The 17812-nt window shown below is 36.0% G+C and overlaps 4 protein-coding genes across 7 annotated transcripts; 2 read left to right on the top strand and 2 right to left on the bottom strand.

Annotated features, from left to right (window-relative positions):
• Positions 1–325: 325 nt before the first annotated feature.
• On the bottom strand, positions 326–6002 carry LOC18594227 (polynucleotide 3'-phosphatase ZDP). Its single transcript, XM_018124047.2, has 11 exons — positions 5536–6002; positions 5391–5450; positions 4596–4664; positions 4052–4123; positions 3852–3908; positions 3467–3543; positions 2522–2603; positions 2295–2411; positions 1467–1585; positions 1220–1289; positions 326–547 (listed from the first exon to the last, which is right to left on the bottom strand). The coding sequence occupies exons 1-11, from the start codon at positions 5881–5883 to the stop codon at positions 500–502; spliced, it is 1119 nt and encodes a 372-aa protein (XP_017979536.2). The 5' UTR covers positions 5884–6002; the 3' UTR covers positions 326–499.
• Positions 6003–6202: 200 nt separating this feature from the next.
• On the top strand, positions 6203–9945 carry LOC18594234 (uncharacterized). 4 transcript variants are annotated; one of them, XM_088808162.1, is made up of 6 exons: positions 6203–7116; positions 8162–8275; positions 8401–9009; positions 9082–9213; positions 9319–9411; positions 9583–9945. In XM_088808162.1, the coding sequence occupies exons 1-5, from the start codon at positions 6385–6387 to the stop codon at positions 9385–9387; spliced, it is 1656 nt and encodes a 551-aa protein (XP_088664288.1). In that variant the 5' UTR covers positions 6203–6384; the 3' UTR covers positions 9388–9411; positions 9583–9945. The 4 variants fall into 4 exon arrangements, 3 of the variants coding, with proteins under 3 accessions (XP_088664288.1, XP_088664290.1, XP_088664289.1); XM_088808164.1 differs by having other exon boundaries at positions 9610–9945; XM_088808163.1 differs by having other exon boundaries at positions 9621–9945.
• Positions 9946–10362: 417 nt separating this feature from the next.
• On the top strand, positions 10363–12218 carry LOC18594235 (multiprotein-bridging factor 1b). The gene is made up of 4 exons (XM_007021728.3): positions 10363–10586; positions 10753–10836; positions 11723–11805; positions 11926–12218. The coding sequence occupies exons 1-4, from the start codon at positions 10445–10447 to the stop codon at positions 12043–12045; spliced, it is 429 nt and encodes a 142-aa protein (XP_007021790.1). The 5' UTR covers positions 10363–10444; the 3' UTR covers positions 12046–12218.
• Positions 12219–13576: 1358 nt separating this feature from the next.
• TLP7 (tubby like protein 7) lies at positions 13577–17778 on the bottom strand. The gene is made up of 4 exons (XM_018125174.2): positions 17306–17778; positions 16271–16358; positions 15108–15237; positions 13577–14326 (listed from the first exon to the last, which is right to left on the bottom strand). The coding sequence occupies exons 1-4, from the start codon at positions 17669–17671 to the stop codon at positions 13750–13752; spliced, it is 1161 nt and encodes a 386-aa protein (XP_017980663.2). The 5' UTR covers positions 17672–17778; the 3' UTR covers positions 13577–13749.
• Between the last annotated feature and the right edge of the window lie 34 nt (positions 17779–17812).

The raw sequence follows: 17812 nt of genomic DNA on the forward strand, positions 1-17812 counted from the left end.
TAGCTATTGGTTTCAGGTTCTGTTGCTGAAATGCTTAACTAGATCTTAACATACACTCCATCAAGATGAGATTGCAAATCAGGCAATGAAACTTCTAACGGTCGTTGATGCATAGGCTTGATGCATCATGTCGACTTCCAACTGCCACGCTAGCCAGTCGGGATGATTCAGAAGCTGATTCTATTATTGATTAGCATGGGAAACTCACTGTTGCTCTTCGGACTGTAGGTAAAGAATGTGCTCTGTTTTTGGGGATAGTGGCTGCAAAGTTGGTTTTATTCTCACTTAAAAATAAGCTGCTCAGAGTCAGAGAAAGAGAGAGAGAAGCCTTAAAATAAATTTCTCTCAAGCATAATAATCTCCGATGACATTTGTGTTGCACAGACTTTGCTGTTAAAAAGATACATCAGACAAGATGAGTATAGCTTATAAATAATACAGAACTACACGCCAACAACATTGCTACTTTGTGCATCAGGAGCTACCATAAAAAATTCACTCAAGTGCTGAAGTATTCCTCAGGAACATAAAATTTCAATCCTACCGCCTGCAACCAAAAGAAAATCATGTCAATGACTCTGTTGACCATGCTGAACCAATAATTAATATTTTTTATACTACTAGAAACTAATGGAACAACAATAAGTGAATGCCTTCACATATCTAACAACTTCACACATTTTTCACATGATATGAAAGAATTACTAACTTATGTTTACTTCATGTATATAAGCTTTAACCTTATCGATAGTTATGAAAGTAATGCTTCTAGACGTGATCATCCTAGTTATCTGGATTACTTATATTGATTAATGTGGTTCACTTTGCTAGAACTATTTCAAAAGAAGTCGCACACGTCTTTTCTCTTCCTGGCAAAAGCTTCAGTGTAAGACTTAACCATTCCATATCAATAATCCAGGCACCCAAGAGGCACACATTGACATGTGGAAAAAAAACAGGGCAGTTTAGAAAATGGGTATTAAAATGACCATGGTTTCTTGCACATTATTGAGAAGCTAAGCGGAAACAACATCAAGGCCGTGAAAAAGGTTGCAAAATTGTGTTAATCAGCATAATAGCACAAAGGGAGCATTTCCATATTCCAGTCTCTGCCAAATGGCATAGAAGACATGTTATTGCATAAAAAATCAATAACTGAAAACTGATGATTGTTGAAAATAAAATAAAATATCAATAACATGGACAAGTTCAATGAAACCTGTGCAAATTTTATATCAGCATCACTATGGTCCTCGGGTCTCCCTGCAGCGTCGCCAACATAAAAAGATCTAAAATTCAGACAATCAGAGCTTCTGTCAGATCAATGTTCCACTGCTACATCACAAAGTTAAGCAACCAGATCATGCTATCACGGTAAGTAAATTCCCATATCACTATCAACTATTACAAGTCAAATTACTAAAAAGCTTAGAAGAGGAAGACGAGATAAGGAAGAGAAAAATAACTGATTCATATCAATTGGAATGCCAGAGTTGAAGTGTTTCTCCATAATGTGCCACATCCCAGGATTAGGTTTTCGAAAAGGATCATCTACTTTACCGCCTAACCCACAAGCTATAAAAACCTGCACGCATATATAACAACGGAAGACCTTTCAAATTTGTAGTATTCTACATTATAGTAGAGTGCTTCAGACACGTTAGGCCATCAGAACAAAATGAGAGACAGAAACAGTCCCCTAAAATCCAGCTTGATTCAGCTGAATGGTGGCATTCATAAAAAAAAAAAAAAGCATGAAAGCAAGCAAGAAGATCATGGTCAGATGTTTATTATAGATGATTCAATCATTCCAGAAATCAATATGGTGATGTGTAATTCATTGTTCAGATAGCATCATAATGGAGTGACTACGAAATTAGGATTTTCCAATACCAGAGAATGATACCTAAAGAGTGAGTTGTTTTATTTATAAACCATTTAAAATGTATATTAAAGAGCCCAGAATACAGCAAAGTCTGGACATCTCCATTAATACTCTATTTATATTTTGCTGGGAACCTTAAGCAGCACATTAACTAAATTCAAATAAACCTTAATTTAGTTGGGGTTCGCTAGATGAATGCATTTTGCACTTTTCTCAGTGTAACACTATTGAGATGCAGACTGGAAGTAATTATTTGATGAAGCACCATCATGGTGATCAATATAGAATCTGGACAAGTTCGGCACCAGAAATGATTTGAGATTTGGTGCTACTGAGAAGTCCAAATAGTTAGGAAATACTTGATTTTTATAGAGGAGTAACAAAGGTAACTAAATGGATCAACCCCAACCTGCATTGGAACCTTTACTTGATTAATGAAATTGTTGAGACGTCCAATTTTTGAGTCCACAGCTAGCTGTCTTTTATTCTTCCAGCGCTCAATATTGGATTCATTTGTAAAGATTACCTGTAAACAGAATTCACAATAAGAAAAAAAATTAACAAATGCACTAGGATAATAATTTTCTTATAGAAAATAAACAGCCAGAAAGCTTTTAGAAGAAAAAGAAACAAAACCAGCTTATAGCCCTCTTCATAAAGACTCTGCAGCTTCTCTGGTATTGAAGGATACATAAGGGACCAAGCATCTGCACCTACTCTGAAAACCAAAAAGTATAGTTATCAGTTCAAAAAAGTGATCTGCGGCTTCAATTTGATGGTTAAAGCACAATACATAGGATTGGGCTTGGCATTATAGAGTGGCCCATGGCCATTCTACATTTTGTTGGCAAAATAGCCATTTCCATTTTCCCTTTATCCCCTCTAACTCCTAAACCTCTAAATCCCATTCCAGCCTCCCCATGGTTTTGGTTGATTTGGTTTAGCTTAGGTTAATCACTAAAGACCTAAGTTACATGGACTTGGGATAGGGTGTTGGACACAGGTACAGTCTGTTTTTGACAACCTTTTACATTAATAATGAGGATGTAAGTGTCATATCCATAATAGTAAAGTGTCCAAAAAGTATCAGACACAGGTATGTTAGGGTAAAATGAAGATCCCATTTAACATAGCTGAAGACAATATCTTGAGACATTTCAGTACAGAAAGAAGATTACATTAACAACAGTATTCTGAACCAATCACAAGATGAAGAAACAAATAAATGAAATAGAAATGAAAAAGAAAATTGCAACCCTGTTGAGCAACTATGTTGCATTATATTACATTCTATCAAAGTTAAATGGCATGGAAAAGGAGGAATAAAGGATTAAAAAATGCAACATCAATCAGAACCAAAAACAAGATAAAAAATTAGCATGCAAGTGAGTGACATAGAACAAACTAGTGGAATTTGAATCTCATTTAACAACAATGTGAAATCAACTGATAGAAAAGCAATCATTTACTTCATTCATCCAATACCAACGCATGTAAGATTATGAAATTTCATATGTTTGTATGTACGTATATATGTTTAATAGCCATACTTTAATGCACAAAAACTGCATACAATCATACCTTCTAACAGATGTTTTAGCCAGACAGCCGTCAAAATCAAATGCAGCAATTTTACCCGAATCATGAAGACCATCATCCTGAGAAAGATAAAAGGAGATGCATCTTACAACTGAAGTGCTCCTTACCAACAAATCAACTAAAAGGAAGACTGAGTCAAGAAGATTAGATTACATCTCGACATCAGAATTATTTGGATATGCCACCAAAGATTAAATGCATAAAATGATGAAGGAGATGAAAGTGATGATAATAAATATCTAGCTAGTAAAAGTAGTTAGAATCTACAAGATTAAATCAAGTAATAAACTTCAGTATCCACCATTATGAAAGCAGCCAAGTTTTTTCTTCTTCATATCTCTTTTGTACTATTTGACTGGTATCTCACCTGCTCAAGAAATATGATTGTCTGGAATGCCTTCCATTTTGGTTTTAAAGCAGCATCCTAAAGCAAAGATAAAAAGATAAAAATAGGTAAAACAGAAAATTTTCAATAATTATATAGAGCTTTGATCTAAAATAAAGAAACTTGTTTAGAATATGTTAAGTTTCTAAAACATATCATATAACATGCAAAATATGCTATACCTTATACTTATCCTTCACATCAGAGACAGAAAAGGCTATGTCCATCACAGGTTTCTCATCTGGCGTTGACAACTAGTTGAGAGCACATAAAAGTTAAAGCTGATCAATCGTTGGGCTTGACAACTACACAAACATCAAGAAATCAAACAAATACATAGGCAATTATACAAAAAAGTTAGGATTAACCACACAAACTAGTCACACTTCACAAATTTTTGGTCCATCCCAAATTAGTCCACAGTCAAATAGGCAGACTTTGACGTTGGAACTCATAAAAGGTAATCACAGTCATATTTCTTGAGCCACTTGAAGGAAAAGGATAACTTGCCCCCTTAATTTTGAATTACTTTCCTCTACATTGCTATTTTCTTTGTCTTTATCAGTTCTCTGCAAATGGTGCAGGATATGACATAAAATACAACAGATAAATGATACAAAGTGCAAGTCCAAAGGTGAAAATAAAAACTTATTCTCCTTTTCTCCTTTTCTTTTTTCTGAAGGTCTCTAGATCATGCAAGAAAGTGGAAAGGGATGAACCCCTTACCTTAATTTTCTTTGAATTACTTTTCTCCAATTCCATTTCTTCTTCTTCATCCTCATCTTTTCCCTGCAACTGTTTATTAAATAATGTAAGAATAGGTCAAGGATACTCATAAACTTACAAAGATAAAGCGGAAAACCCATAATTTTAATTTGGTCTTTTTTCACCCCCAAAAATACACCTAAAGCATCTCCTCTTCATCTACATGAAAAAAGGAAAGAAAAAAAATGGAAAACCAAACACATTAGCAAGTGAGTACAACCTGGGAAAAATTTTGTCAACTATCCAATCTAGGGGAAAACCACGAAAATGCAAGAACAATGTAACTGCAAATGACTAAAATTCCGTTACATTCAAATTCTAGTAAAGATACACAACTGCTCAATTCAGAAAACAAAACTTCTGAAGTAATGTGCCCCTTTCAAACCACAAAACTCGGTCTTAAACTCTAATCTACTACCAATATATATTATAGAATATGCTGCACAAAAAAGACAAAGGTATAGAGGAAAAAAAGCATTGTTTTAATTAAAATCTACTTATGTGTTCATAATATAGAGTTTAAGGTAGGAGAGAGTAACACATATATATACTTCTACTCCTGAGTCATGACCACAGATAAATCTTAAATACTGAACAAAAGTCCTCTTGGACACAACTAAAACACTATTTCTCAAATCACACTCAGCTTGTTGTCGAGCGTCAAGCTATAACCAACTACTAAACTCTAAAGTTAACCAGCAAGAGATAACATCATTTCACATTTGCAATCACAATTCACAGAAATTAACCAAGTACCTGCTCCATCAACTTATCAGACTCATCCGCCAATTTCTTCAAAGCTTCCTGATCAACACCCTGACACCAAAAAAATCACTTTTGAATCCAAACCCAAATCTCTTTAAACTTTTTGGCTGCAAATGAAAAGCTAAAAAGGTTCAACCTTAAGTAAGTCAAAGCCCTTAATTACATCCAGAGAATCGATCTTTTCAGAGAAGCAAGGCAAGTGATGCCATTTGGTCATGTCAAAGCCTCTTAAATCTCTGGTGACAAGGCCCAACCTCAGGGCCTGAGCAGTTATTGCTTTGCCACATTTCTTGCAAGAGGACCTGCCAGACTTGGCATACTCAGCTATAATTTTGGTGGACATTTTTCGTTTTTTTCCAAAAGTGAAAAGAAGGGGGTGAACAAAGGTTGGGGCTTTTTGGGGTTTTGGTCTCGGGAAGTGGAAGAATAAAAGAGGACTTTTGGGTTTAGCGGGGATTGTAAGGGTAGAGGAGAGCTTTAGCATGGAAACAAAGATGAGAGGTTTAATGGGTTCCCGCCATTTTTGGTGGCTCCGTTGCGGAGTTGGTGTTTAGTGTTTAGTAGGAGTTACCTGTTAAGTCGTCAATGTGTTTGGGAGGTGAGAAAACAAGAGGAAGTAAAAGGGTGCGGTAAAAATAAAAGAAGGAGAGTGGATTATTTTACCATTTTTAATGGATATCTTTATTTTTTACTTTTTGGAAGAGAAAGAAAGAAGGGTCGATTTGATTTAATAAACAAAATTAAAAGTAATGGTGAAATAAAAAAGACAAAATTTATTTTTTAACTTTTTTTTTCTACTTATTTTCCAATAAAAAAATGAAAACATATTTCCTTTCCTTTCTCCTCCTTCCCCACGTTTCCACTTCCCTCACATTCCCTTCTCCGGCCTGCAACTAAGAAGATTTTTAACAGTCATTCAAGCCATTGAAAATTCTCAACAAATAAAGAAAGACCCAAAAAGAAAGAAAAGAAAAACCTTCTCTCAATGAACCCATACGATGAGAAGAGGCTAAGAGATGAAGTAATCTACTTGCACTATCTCTGGCACCAAGGTCCCCCGCAAAACCCTAACCCAATCCCCCAGAAAAGATCCAGGCCCCTAATTCGGAATCCCACCAACAAAAGGCTGGCCACTTCAGGATCCTACCCACCACCCAAACCAGACAATGGACCCGACTGGTCCACCCTCGTCAAGCCCCCACCACCTTCATCGCCAGGATGGCCAGCACCCAAGTCTAAACCGGACCACCCGACCAAACCCGTTTCAGTTGAAGACCAAGCGAGGTTTTCCTCCTTGAAAATGCAAAGCAAGGTTCTTGAAAGTTGCAAAGAATTTTTCAACAAAAGGGTTGTTGATGATGAAGAAAGTCAAGACGAAGAAGAAGAAGAAGAAGAAGAAGATGGTGAGGAGGACAAGTTTTTTATGGGAATTTTTGTGAATAACAGTGAGTTGAGGGGGTACTATGAGGAGACTCATGAGAAAGGTGAGTTTTTTTGTCTGGTTTGTGGTGGCATTGGTGAAAATGTTGGTAAGAAATTCAAGGGATGTGTTGGACTTGTACAACATTGTATGTCGATATTGAAAACCAAGAGAAAGAGAGGGCACAGAGCTTTTGGATTGGTCGTTTGTAAGGTTCTTGGTTGGGATATTGACAGGTTGCCTGTGATATTGTTGAAGGGTGAGCCTTTGAGTCGTAGTATGGCGAATTTGACCCAGGTAAATTTCTTGTGTTTAGTTCGATTTTTTTTTTTAGTTTACTTGCATATTAATTGAATAATTTGTAGATGGTTTGAATTGAATAATTTGTAGAATCATGGGGAGAATAGTTATAGGTGATATACACCTGTGAATGGTAAGGTTTCCAGGCTTGAAAGGAGTAATGTTGGACAGATGGTTTGCGAAGTGAGCGAGGTGTTTGGATTATTTGCTTAATTTAATGTGAAACTTGTGGAATGTAACTTTAGGAATGAGATGTGAAGTTAAATAAAGATTTGTATTCTAATTGTGGAGATGATTGCGTTAAAAATGTGGGAAGTATTGAAACTGAAAATTCAAGTGTGGAAGTCAAGAAAGGAGCATCTAATTGTGTGGTAAGAGTTTATGTAGTTTTTTGTTAGTACTTTTTTATTTCCGTTTTGCAATGCTGTGATGGTAGTGATCATCGTACAATGTGATAAAACCAACCACATGAAGTTTAGTTTGTGTAATCTTGTGTCTTTCAAGATAGTAAGTTTTTGTAATTTTACTAATTAGATGAAAAGATGAGGGTTTGATTTGAAAGACAATCTAGATAGCTGAAATTTCTTTTTCAAAAAAAATCATAATAATAGTTGTACAACAATGTAGGTCCAGGGTTGACATTTCATGGAAGCGAGCAGGAATACTAGAGTTACCACTACTATTTTGCTTGTAAACTCAATATCATCACCTTCATCTCCAGTTCATTCCTAAGAGCACTATAATGATGCTTCCTAAATTTTAATGATCTGCAAGTATTTAATCTCATGACTTATTTGCAGAAAGAAGGACAACAGATGGTTTAAGGATATGCCAATAGTTGCGGAAAAGCCTAATTTTGAAACTAAGCTTTTCCCATAAAATACTAAGCCTACCTTATTTACTCAATTCTGACAAAATATGCTTTTGTTTAGTTTTACCCAAGTTTTGGCTTTTTGCAATGCTTCATATTCTGACATTATTCATGCATTGGTTAATTTTGGTTTTCCAAGTTCACAGGATTGGGTTATGTTGAATTTGGCAGGATAAGGGGGATGATTTGAATTTTATTTTGGGTACTCAGTCTGTGAATGCTGATGGTAGTGAATCGGTTGAAAATGAGGTTTCTGGTATCGATCAGAGTAATTGTGAATTGATGGTAAGCGTTTCTTTCATATTCCCTTACTTCCCCATGTCCCCCCTTTCTTGTGAATGTGACGATAGGGAAAAAATCATTTTGGTGTTATCAAAACCAAAATTTGTTTTGGAATGTGTATAATGCAGAGATTAGGCTCATCACAGATCCCAAGTGCTGAATGGCCCTGCATAGAACCTATCGATGAGTCCACTTCAACAATTATGGGATGGCCCAGCTTTAAGCCTTATACTGCTCCTGTCACTCATGTGGTTCCTGCTGAAGAGCAGACTAGATTCAACATGGTGCAGTTGCAGCGTAATGTCTTTGAAGGTTGTAAACATTTCTTTTCTACAACTGATGAATCTGACTCTGATGAAAATGATAATGAGGTTGATGATGAAGATGAAGACGATTTAATGGATGAAGATGGGTCTAAAGAATGTAAGGAGTTCAATTTCTTTCTGAGGCTTTTCACAGAGAACAATGAACTACGAAGTTATTATGAGACTAACTGTAGAGGTGGGGATTTCTGTTGTTTGGTCTGTTGTGGGATTGGGAAGAAAGTTTGGAGGACTTTTAAAGACTGTGTGGGGCTTCTTCAGCATTCCACTGCAATATCAAAGACGAAAAAGAAGCAAGCTCATAGAGCTTTTGGGCTGGTTATTTGTAAGGTTCTTGGTTGGGATATTGACCGTCTTCCATCAATTGTGATAAAGAGTGAGCCTCTGAGTCACTCATTAGATGACTTGTCACAGGTATTGTCCATGTATAGTACCTTCTAACTGTGATGTTGTTGTCTATTAATGGTTTGAGTTAAACAAATGCAGTGTCAGCTTGATGGAAAAGCTAGTTGCAACCAGGATGAGCCGGATGGTCCTATGGACAAAACAGATTCCGGATCAGCTTCAGAGGAGGATATCGATGCACATCAAAATAATAGCATGTTGATAAGTAATGAGGTCAGTAATGCACCCCTGTTGAGCATTTCCGCCTTTATGGCTTTGTGGAATCCCCAACTCTTTGCCCTCCTTTTTCTCTCCTTAAGTAGCTTCTTCACATTGCAGATTACTTTGAATGAAGAACCAAATAAAGACAATAATTTGGAAAACATTACTTTTGAGTATCGGAGCTAATGAAATAAAGCAGTAAATTCCCTGGTGAGATAGTTGGTTTTTTGTTTTATATTATCGTCATGCTTTACACCTTTTAAAATGGTTAAGCTCTACAAGACATGGTTTTTATAACTGACTTTCTCAATTATATAATTCTCTTCTTTTTAAAGTAAGCAGTTGTCTTGTTCTTTGTTGATAAGTATAAATTGTCAACAGAGTTCGATTACGGAAAACAATTTTTAGACAATATTCAGGTGGAGAATTCAAGTATTGAGGAGCAGCATGAGGATTGCTCACAAGTTGAAGTAGAAATATTTTAATCAAGAAACTGTGTAGACAACTGAAAGTTAACATTGCATAATAGCCATTTGGATTCTGTTGGCTCAAGAACCTTGCTGAAGGTTCAAATATAGTTTTGGCAGTTTGCTTTTTTCCAGACTTGTAACTAGGTAGACAGCTTATCAGCTTCATTCAAGACATTACAGGGTAGTAGATTATTTAGAAAGAACCAACAGTTGATTCAATGATGTAATTACTAGTTTATAACTATATACTTATTGTATAGCTACCATTGCATCCTCTTCTTCATGCAACCTGAACCAATTCATGCTTGCTTTACCTTCCTTTGGTTTAATCATTCCTGTTTTGCTTCATGAGGTGTTTAACCATTTCAAATATCTGGATTCTGTGTAAGTTCACACTTTTCCGAACATCAAGCTTTACCTCCGGCTAAGTTATTTCCAAGTGGGGTGTGCCGTTAAATACAAAAGGTAACTCTTTCTGAGTGTCATTATCGACATCTAGAGACTCCTTAACGTTACAAGAATTTAAATTCGAGATAATTTAAAATAAAATGAAACAAAATAAGAAACAAAAGACCCTGATTGGGATTAGGGCTCTGTCAAAAAGCCCAGTCCAATTACATCCAGGGATTTTGATTTTACTGCCACGTCATATGTATAAGTGAGATATGGGCACTCGCTTTCAACAAATTTAGTTTAACAACAAAGGCACTTGGAGTCCTTTGCCTTACATCCAAATCGAATCAGAAAAACAAAAAGTTAAGAGAACAGAGCCAATGGCTGGAATCGGACCTTTAACTCAAGACTGGGAACCGGTGGTTATTCGAAAAAAGGCCCCAAGCGCCGCCGCCAAGAAGGATGAGAAGGTCGTCAACGCGGCCCGTAGGGCCGGCGCCGAGATCGAATCCATCAAAAAATGTATTCTTTTCTTTCTCTTTTCTCTGTTTTTTTGACGAATCGCAGCATTTAATAAGATCATAGTACCAAAATACCAATATAAGTACTAGGGTTCTTTTTTTTTTCTTAATGCAAAAAAAAAAAAGAAATTATAAAATTTCTATTTTTTGTAAATGGGAATTTGCAGCAAATGCTGGGTCGAACAGGGCAGCATCAAGTAGTACTTCTTTGAACACCAGGAAGCTTGATGAAGAAACTGAAAATCTTGCTCGTAAGATATATTTTATTCCTTCCTTCCTTCCTTAATTTTTTTTTTCTGTTTTTTCTAAATTTTTTTAATCTATTTACAAATGAATTGGTAATGGATTTATGTATGATAGTAATACATAAACCTTCCTTCGGAATTTATATCTTGGGATGGATTTTAATGTTTGTATGTTTTACACGAGCAGATTTAAAGTGGTTCCAGGTAATGACTGCTGATTGCTTTAGGGAATGTATCATCTGCGAGAACTAGTAGTTTTCATTAGCTTATGAGCAGAAGGGATTTGACCGATGGCTTTACAATGTTAAACAGAGAGAAGTTCTATGAATTTAATTTTATTGGTGGGTTTAAAGAATGGGAGTTGAAATGCACCAATATGTTTTGTTAAAATGTCTCGCTTATTTTCATTTTTATGTTTTTCTTCTTTTGTGAAAAAAAATTCGAGACATGGGGTGTTGGATGCATATTCGTCCTCTTAGCCGTAGAAGGATTTCATTGCTTCAATTGGACAGCATATTGTTCTAGAGTGTTGGGGTTGTTGGTCACGTGCAAGTTGACTTAGCTTTGCGCCATATTCGTCACATTGGGAGTTCCATTATGCTTTTATGATTTAATCTACATATTGCTTTTGTAATTTTCCATATTCTTTTATAACAACCATTGGAAATATCCTCTGTTACAAGTGGTATGGTTTGATATTTACATAATTTGACTATGATGATATATTGTAAACCTTGCCTCTAATAATTTGTAAAACTTACAAGCATATGATATATGTTCTTACCTGCCGAAGTTAGTGTATATCTTTTCACCAGTTTGCAACTTGTGTAGCACCTTGCATTTTAAGATGAAACCATTCTAAAATTTTGCTGGTGTTTAAACTTATTAACAGATGATCGAGTGCCAACTGAACTGAAGAAAGCCATCATGCAGGCTCGAATGGAGAAGAAACTTACCCAGGCTCAACTTGCTCAGGTCTCTCTCTCTCTCTCTCTGTGTCTGTTTGTGAATGCCCGTGCATGGATGCCCTAAGGTTATGATGAAACATCTATAATTTTTAAGTTATTTGATTGAATCTGTCTTGCCATCCAACAGATGATCAATGAGAAACCCCAGATTATACAAGAGTATGAATCTGGAAAAGCCATCCCTAATCAACAGATAATTGGTAAATTGGAGAGGGCTCTTGGTACAAAGCTGCGAGGGAAGAAGTGAGGCAGGTCTTGTAGTAAACATCAAACAGAACTCAAATATAATCCAGCGTCTGAGTTCTAAACCTTGGTGGTGTAAATGAATGTTATCTACCATTGTTATGGCTTGCTTGTAAGAACAGTGTCTTTGACTTTGTGTGATGACTAGACTGAAATAGAGTGTGTTCTTGACTCTTACATGGCATTTGCTGTGCTCTTTGTGGTTTGCTGTTGTCCATTTCGAATAATTTCCCTCAGAAACACACCTTTGGTAATACAGATGAAGAGTTCAGCTATTAAAAACACCAATAAAAATATGTTTGGCATTTTAACTTTTTGCAATTGGAATTTTATGCGTGGAAATATTATATTAACATGGTTTTGCTTGCTGCCTCCTTTGGAATAAGGTTATCAAGTGAAATAGTCAAATAGAAACAATGTGTCTCTTTCCATCCACTCAACAATTTTTCCTACCAGCTATAATTTAATTGTTGGCAAAAACTATATCCTTTTCACTTGTTTAACTTACCTGTCAAGCAAAGCCATAAAAAGGTAAGAGACTCAAGTTTAATAACATGATATTCTTCTCCTTTTTGGCAAGGGGTGGATAGGGAAAAAATGAATAAAAATTTATATTTATCAATAAAATATATCTTTTCATGATATAATGAGCATCACATATAGGCTGGAGACCCAAGGAAGTGTGGAATCAGATTTTGTATGTTGATTGTTACCCAACAACTTTAAAACTTTTATATACCATTGTTTGACTCCTGATGTTATTCAAACAACAATAACAAAACGTTGCTACCTAAAATTAGGATTTTGGAAGATTTCAGATGTCTACCTACTTTGGACAAATTGAGGGGCAAGTAATCATAATTAATTCTAGAACAATACACAACATTTGGTTTGGTTTTATGCCTTATGCATGAACATAAAAAGTATATTCCATTATCTATGCCTGGTTAAAGTGCCCATCACCATCAGGATTGAGAATTTGTGAAATGGGGTTTGGCATTGGGTGGTGAAAGTTCATGGTATTGAACCAAAATCCCATTCTCACTCTGTTGTCCAAGAATCCGATGTGCTAAAAAATATTATATTCATTGTAATTTGAAATAGGAATACTCTTATTTACCCTAAATGATTACAAATTAGTTCAATATAACCCAAAACAGTAGGCTTTGGAAAACATTTGACAAGTACATTTTTAGACCTAAACATCTAGCAAATAAATGGCGGCTTAAGTTTGTTCAACTCCTTCAAAGCAAAAGGCCAAAAGAAAGAGTTGACAATTACAAACAACTAGAACTAACCACCTGCCTTTGTTGTTACTTTGCCCCAGAAACACCAACTCCAATGTGAAAAAAATTAAAAGGATAGAGAAAGGATTCATAACCTCTTATTTTACTCTGCAAAGCCAAGGTTCTGCTTTTTGTCAACTCAATTTTCCAATCCTGACCCCCCAAATTCAAGACACAATTAACTGCAGAAAGAGCTTTCATGTTGCTGTAAAATAAACCATACTCACAGTATATGTTGGCGGCCAATAATTTCAGAAAATGCTGTAGATACATAGGAACATGTACAATGATTTGCTTTGTCCCAACAAACCAAGGCTGTCCAAAACTTTTCAAAGTGACATTCAGTAGAATCATAATTATATTAAACATGGAGGATAACTTGTCACTATAATAAAAATATATATTATACATGGAAATATATATCACTCGCAAGCCAATTTTGTGCCAAAGCTTGTAAGACAGATGGCAAAAGCTAGAAAGGCTGACAAGGGCTGCCTATAATCCATGGTGAATGTATCATCCCCTACTTTCCCAAACTGGAGGAGCACCGTTTCCTCGTCTCCTTTCCCTCCAGGTTGGCTCTGGTCCACAGTCGCGACCAGCTGGAAGTTTTTCACAGATGCTACTGTTACCCGACCATGGAAATTCAAGCACCAGCACTGTAAATGTTCATGCCATCTTGGAGCTTTATTCCTCAAAATTGTTTCACCAGAGGCAGCATACTCTGGCATCATCATCTTGGAGTCATCTAAATGCTTGTCATCAGCCCTTTCTTCCAGCAAAGGGCATTTTATTGAGCAAACCATCCTCCTTGGACCTCTTGATTTCAAGAGATTGAACTTGTAAGACACTTGTCCAACCTCAAAATTGCCAGCTGGCACTTGGGGGCTGATTTGCTTACTTGCAAATCTGCGACTGGCTCTGCTGCTTGAGGGCTTCGCACCACTGTGAGGCGGCTGACTATCATAGATCGTAAAGTTGGTGCCTAGAAAATCCGAACTGCAAACATTTTAAATTTGCATGTGAGTGTAAGCGAAAGTACATAAAAGGAACTCTAAAAGTATTCCAATTTTTACTTTAACAAGACAGAAAATAAATAAGTAATGGTGTCATCAAATCAAGATAGTGCTATTCCCACCATATAAGCCATCTCCCAAATGCTCTCTCAACTTTATGATTATCTCACCTATTACTAAATGCTAAAGTTTCTCGCTTCAGAGCGCTTTTACTTGCTCTAATGACACTCAAAAACTGCATTCTTTAGAAAGAAAATGAACTAAAATTGTATGGCATGATGACTTTGCATGACACCAGACATGCCAAAGAAGATAGTTTTACTATTAGGAAACAGAAAATACATAACAAAGAGAGATCCATTCCACAACAGCAGTCACTAGTTTGAAAATTTCAGGCTACAGCTTCTATACGATAAATGTGGTCCAAACAATGAACACATATGAAGTGCAGTATGTGAACAGAAAAATCCAAGGTAAATCAGAATATGCTGACAGACATTAATTACACTCTGTAACCAAGGAACACTTTGCCTTGCACAAAAGAAGGATAAGAAGTCAACCTTACCCCTTTTATACTTAAAGATTCTGGTTAAAATTCACACTGCCACTAGACAAGAATTTCGTGCCTAAAAGGTCTACAGTAAATAGAAATTTTATGAAAACCATATCCACTAAAACAAAGAACAGATTCTCTTAACTGAGTTCCAGCAAGAGAAGGACCATATCACAAAATACCTCACCTAAACTTAAGTTAAATCTCTTACCTTAACTTCCCAACATAGGCATTACTGCCTTGGGATAGGTCATCCGCATCAAGGGATATAATATACTCAATATGAGCACCATGTCGATATCTTCGTGCTGCCAATAGAAACTTCCCCTTGTCGGTGAATGCTGCAAAGGATCGAGAAAAAGATAACAATAAGCTAGATTTCAACCACTAACATCATCCAGTTGCATGATGACAAAAACAAAGGAAGAGAACTGAAATTGATTGGCTAAAAACAGTACAATCCTAACATTTGCTCTCAAGAACTAAAATCACAAGAACAGAATTTGTCTTAGTTTGTAAATAAAGAGTAACTAACTTATAGAGATGCAAATGATGAGAATCATTTTGGGTATGAGAAGCTCACCCCAATATTTTAATGCGAGCAATGTTGCACCTCATAAAAAAGAAAATAAACAAAATTATAGAACTTTTCAACTGCCAACATCTTTGAGAAAAATGGTTGCTTGCACATTTAATGCGACATGCTTCAATTTGGCCAAGGGTATGCAAGGTATAAAGCTAAAAACGACATCAGACTCGATAATAGATTGATGTCCTGGACTTCTTCAGGAAGTGTAATTGTTTAATGTAATGGAAAAGACAAATGATTACTACTCCTGCATAGTTTCCATTACCAAATTTGCCACTTTCAACAAGAAAATAATACTAATTTGTATCTCTTTAGATCGAGAGAGATACAGAGAGACAGAAAAACAGGGTAGATCCTCAGAGGGGTAGGGGGCACTGTAACAAATCAGAATCCAAATCTAAGATGATAACATGCTGTGTATAGTACAGACAGGTCCAAACTCCAAAGGACTACATCTCATTACAGTTGTAAAGAAAATGGTTGTGTAAGACCAATAAGCAGATCGATTGTCTTTGTTGACCATTCAGAATTTTCAAGATTAAGACCAAGTCAAGCTGACTTAGGCAAAGGTATTAGGTCAGAAGACAGAAATCTACATTTATTCTCTACCTAGACAAAAGTCAAAAGTCAAGTAGAAGCTTTGACAAAGTGGAATATGTCCCTATCAAACTTTTTTTTCCCTTCTCACTTATTTTCAACTATATTATTAGCACGTAATTTCGCATAAAAGTCTGATTAAGATGTTGTTACCATAATTTGCTTATGACACCAAAAATATCACTTACAAGGTGTAAGAGCAAGATAAAGGTAGAATGTTGAGTTTTTTTTGTTCCGCTTAATAATACACTGGTTCGGAAAATCACGGGGACCAGGCTGCATTAACAAAAGGCAACAAACCATCAGTCACAAAACATATTAACAAATCCATTGACTGACAACTGTAAATCCTAAAATGCATTTCAGCTTCATAACCAGCAACCAGAAAAGCAACTCAATTTCTGAAAACTCCAACTCACACCAATAGCCGAAAGTGAAACAAACACATTTAAAGATCGCAAAAGACAGAAAATTCTACATCCTTTATTTTGTTTTCAAATTCCTTCCAGATAATTGATAGCAACAAGCCGTGTTCTGATTATTAGGAGAAAGAACCAATCACAGAAATGCGAACAGCCTAGAAAACAATTCTAACTCTCAGAGAATAATTTCCCATCACAACATAATTAAAAAAGTGTATTTTTGGTGGTTTCTCTTGGAAGCAAAACATTTTAAAAGCTAAAAAGTGACAATACATGGTCAAAGCTTCACTGATTTTTAATTTCCAATGACCAATAAACGGTTAAAAATGTCATTTGATTCAAAATTTTGAACCTCTCTGCCTCCTACATTTCTCTAAAATTACCCAATACACAGAGAAAAAGAAAATAAAGAGAAGAAATACACAAAATGAAAATTCCCTATTAAATTTTAAAAAATGCTAAGAACCAAAAGCATCAATCACTAAGATCTAACTGTACAGCACATCACACAAAAATAAAATTCAAATAAATGAACCCAAAAAATCTAATTTTTCACGAACTCCCCACAAATTATCCCAATTCCCAAACAATTAAAATCCAAAAAATTGTAAATATAAAAAAAAAACCCTTAGAAGCCCTCAAAATTAGAAAATTTTGAAACTTTAATGATATTTCTTATATATTACCTGGAAAAAACTAGTAGCAGATGATGAAATAATATCTCAAGTTCACTAACCAGATGAAATAAAAGAAAAAAATTGATTAAAAGTTTAAAGAAAATTTAAGGAAAATTCATATTACTTGTTTAAGACACGAAGGAAACGTGATTTTGCCACTACTAGGAGGAGAAGCCCTAACGATCTCTCTCGTAACTTCTCTCCACTTCTTACATACGCACGCGCAAGCGACGACGTTCTGCCTTTGAGGCCACCGATCTTCACTAGCCTCCACGCGCTCCATGATCTCTCCTAACAACTCCGGCAGCATCGTCGACCACGATTCCCCTCCGTCCTCCGCCGAAGGAGGTGACGACGAAGAAGACGACTCAGGCTGACTCGCCGTGGTCGCGACTGTCCCAAACGACGCCGTTTTGGTCGACGATTTTAATGATCTCGAGAATCTCCGTGAAAGGAACGAAGGTTTCCTCAACGACGACGAAGACGACATCGTTTCAAAGAGGTTCCCCTTACACTTCTTTTCGGGCTAAATTTTCTTTAGAAGAGGAGAGATTCAGAGAGAGACGGGGGATTTTGTTTGAAGAAGGGATTGTAAAAAAAGAAGAAAAAAATTGGGGAAAAAATTTAATGA

This window comes from Theobroma cacao, chromosome 7, assembly GCF_053813885.1.
Source record: "Theobroma cacao isolate CCN51 chromosome 7, ASM5381388v1, whole genome shotgun sequence".
In the NCBI taxonomy this organism is placed as follows: domain Eukaryota; kingdom Viridiplantae; phylum Streptophyta; class Magnoliopsida; order Malvales; family Malvaceae; genus Theobroma; species Theobroma cacao.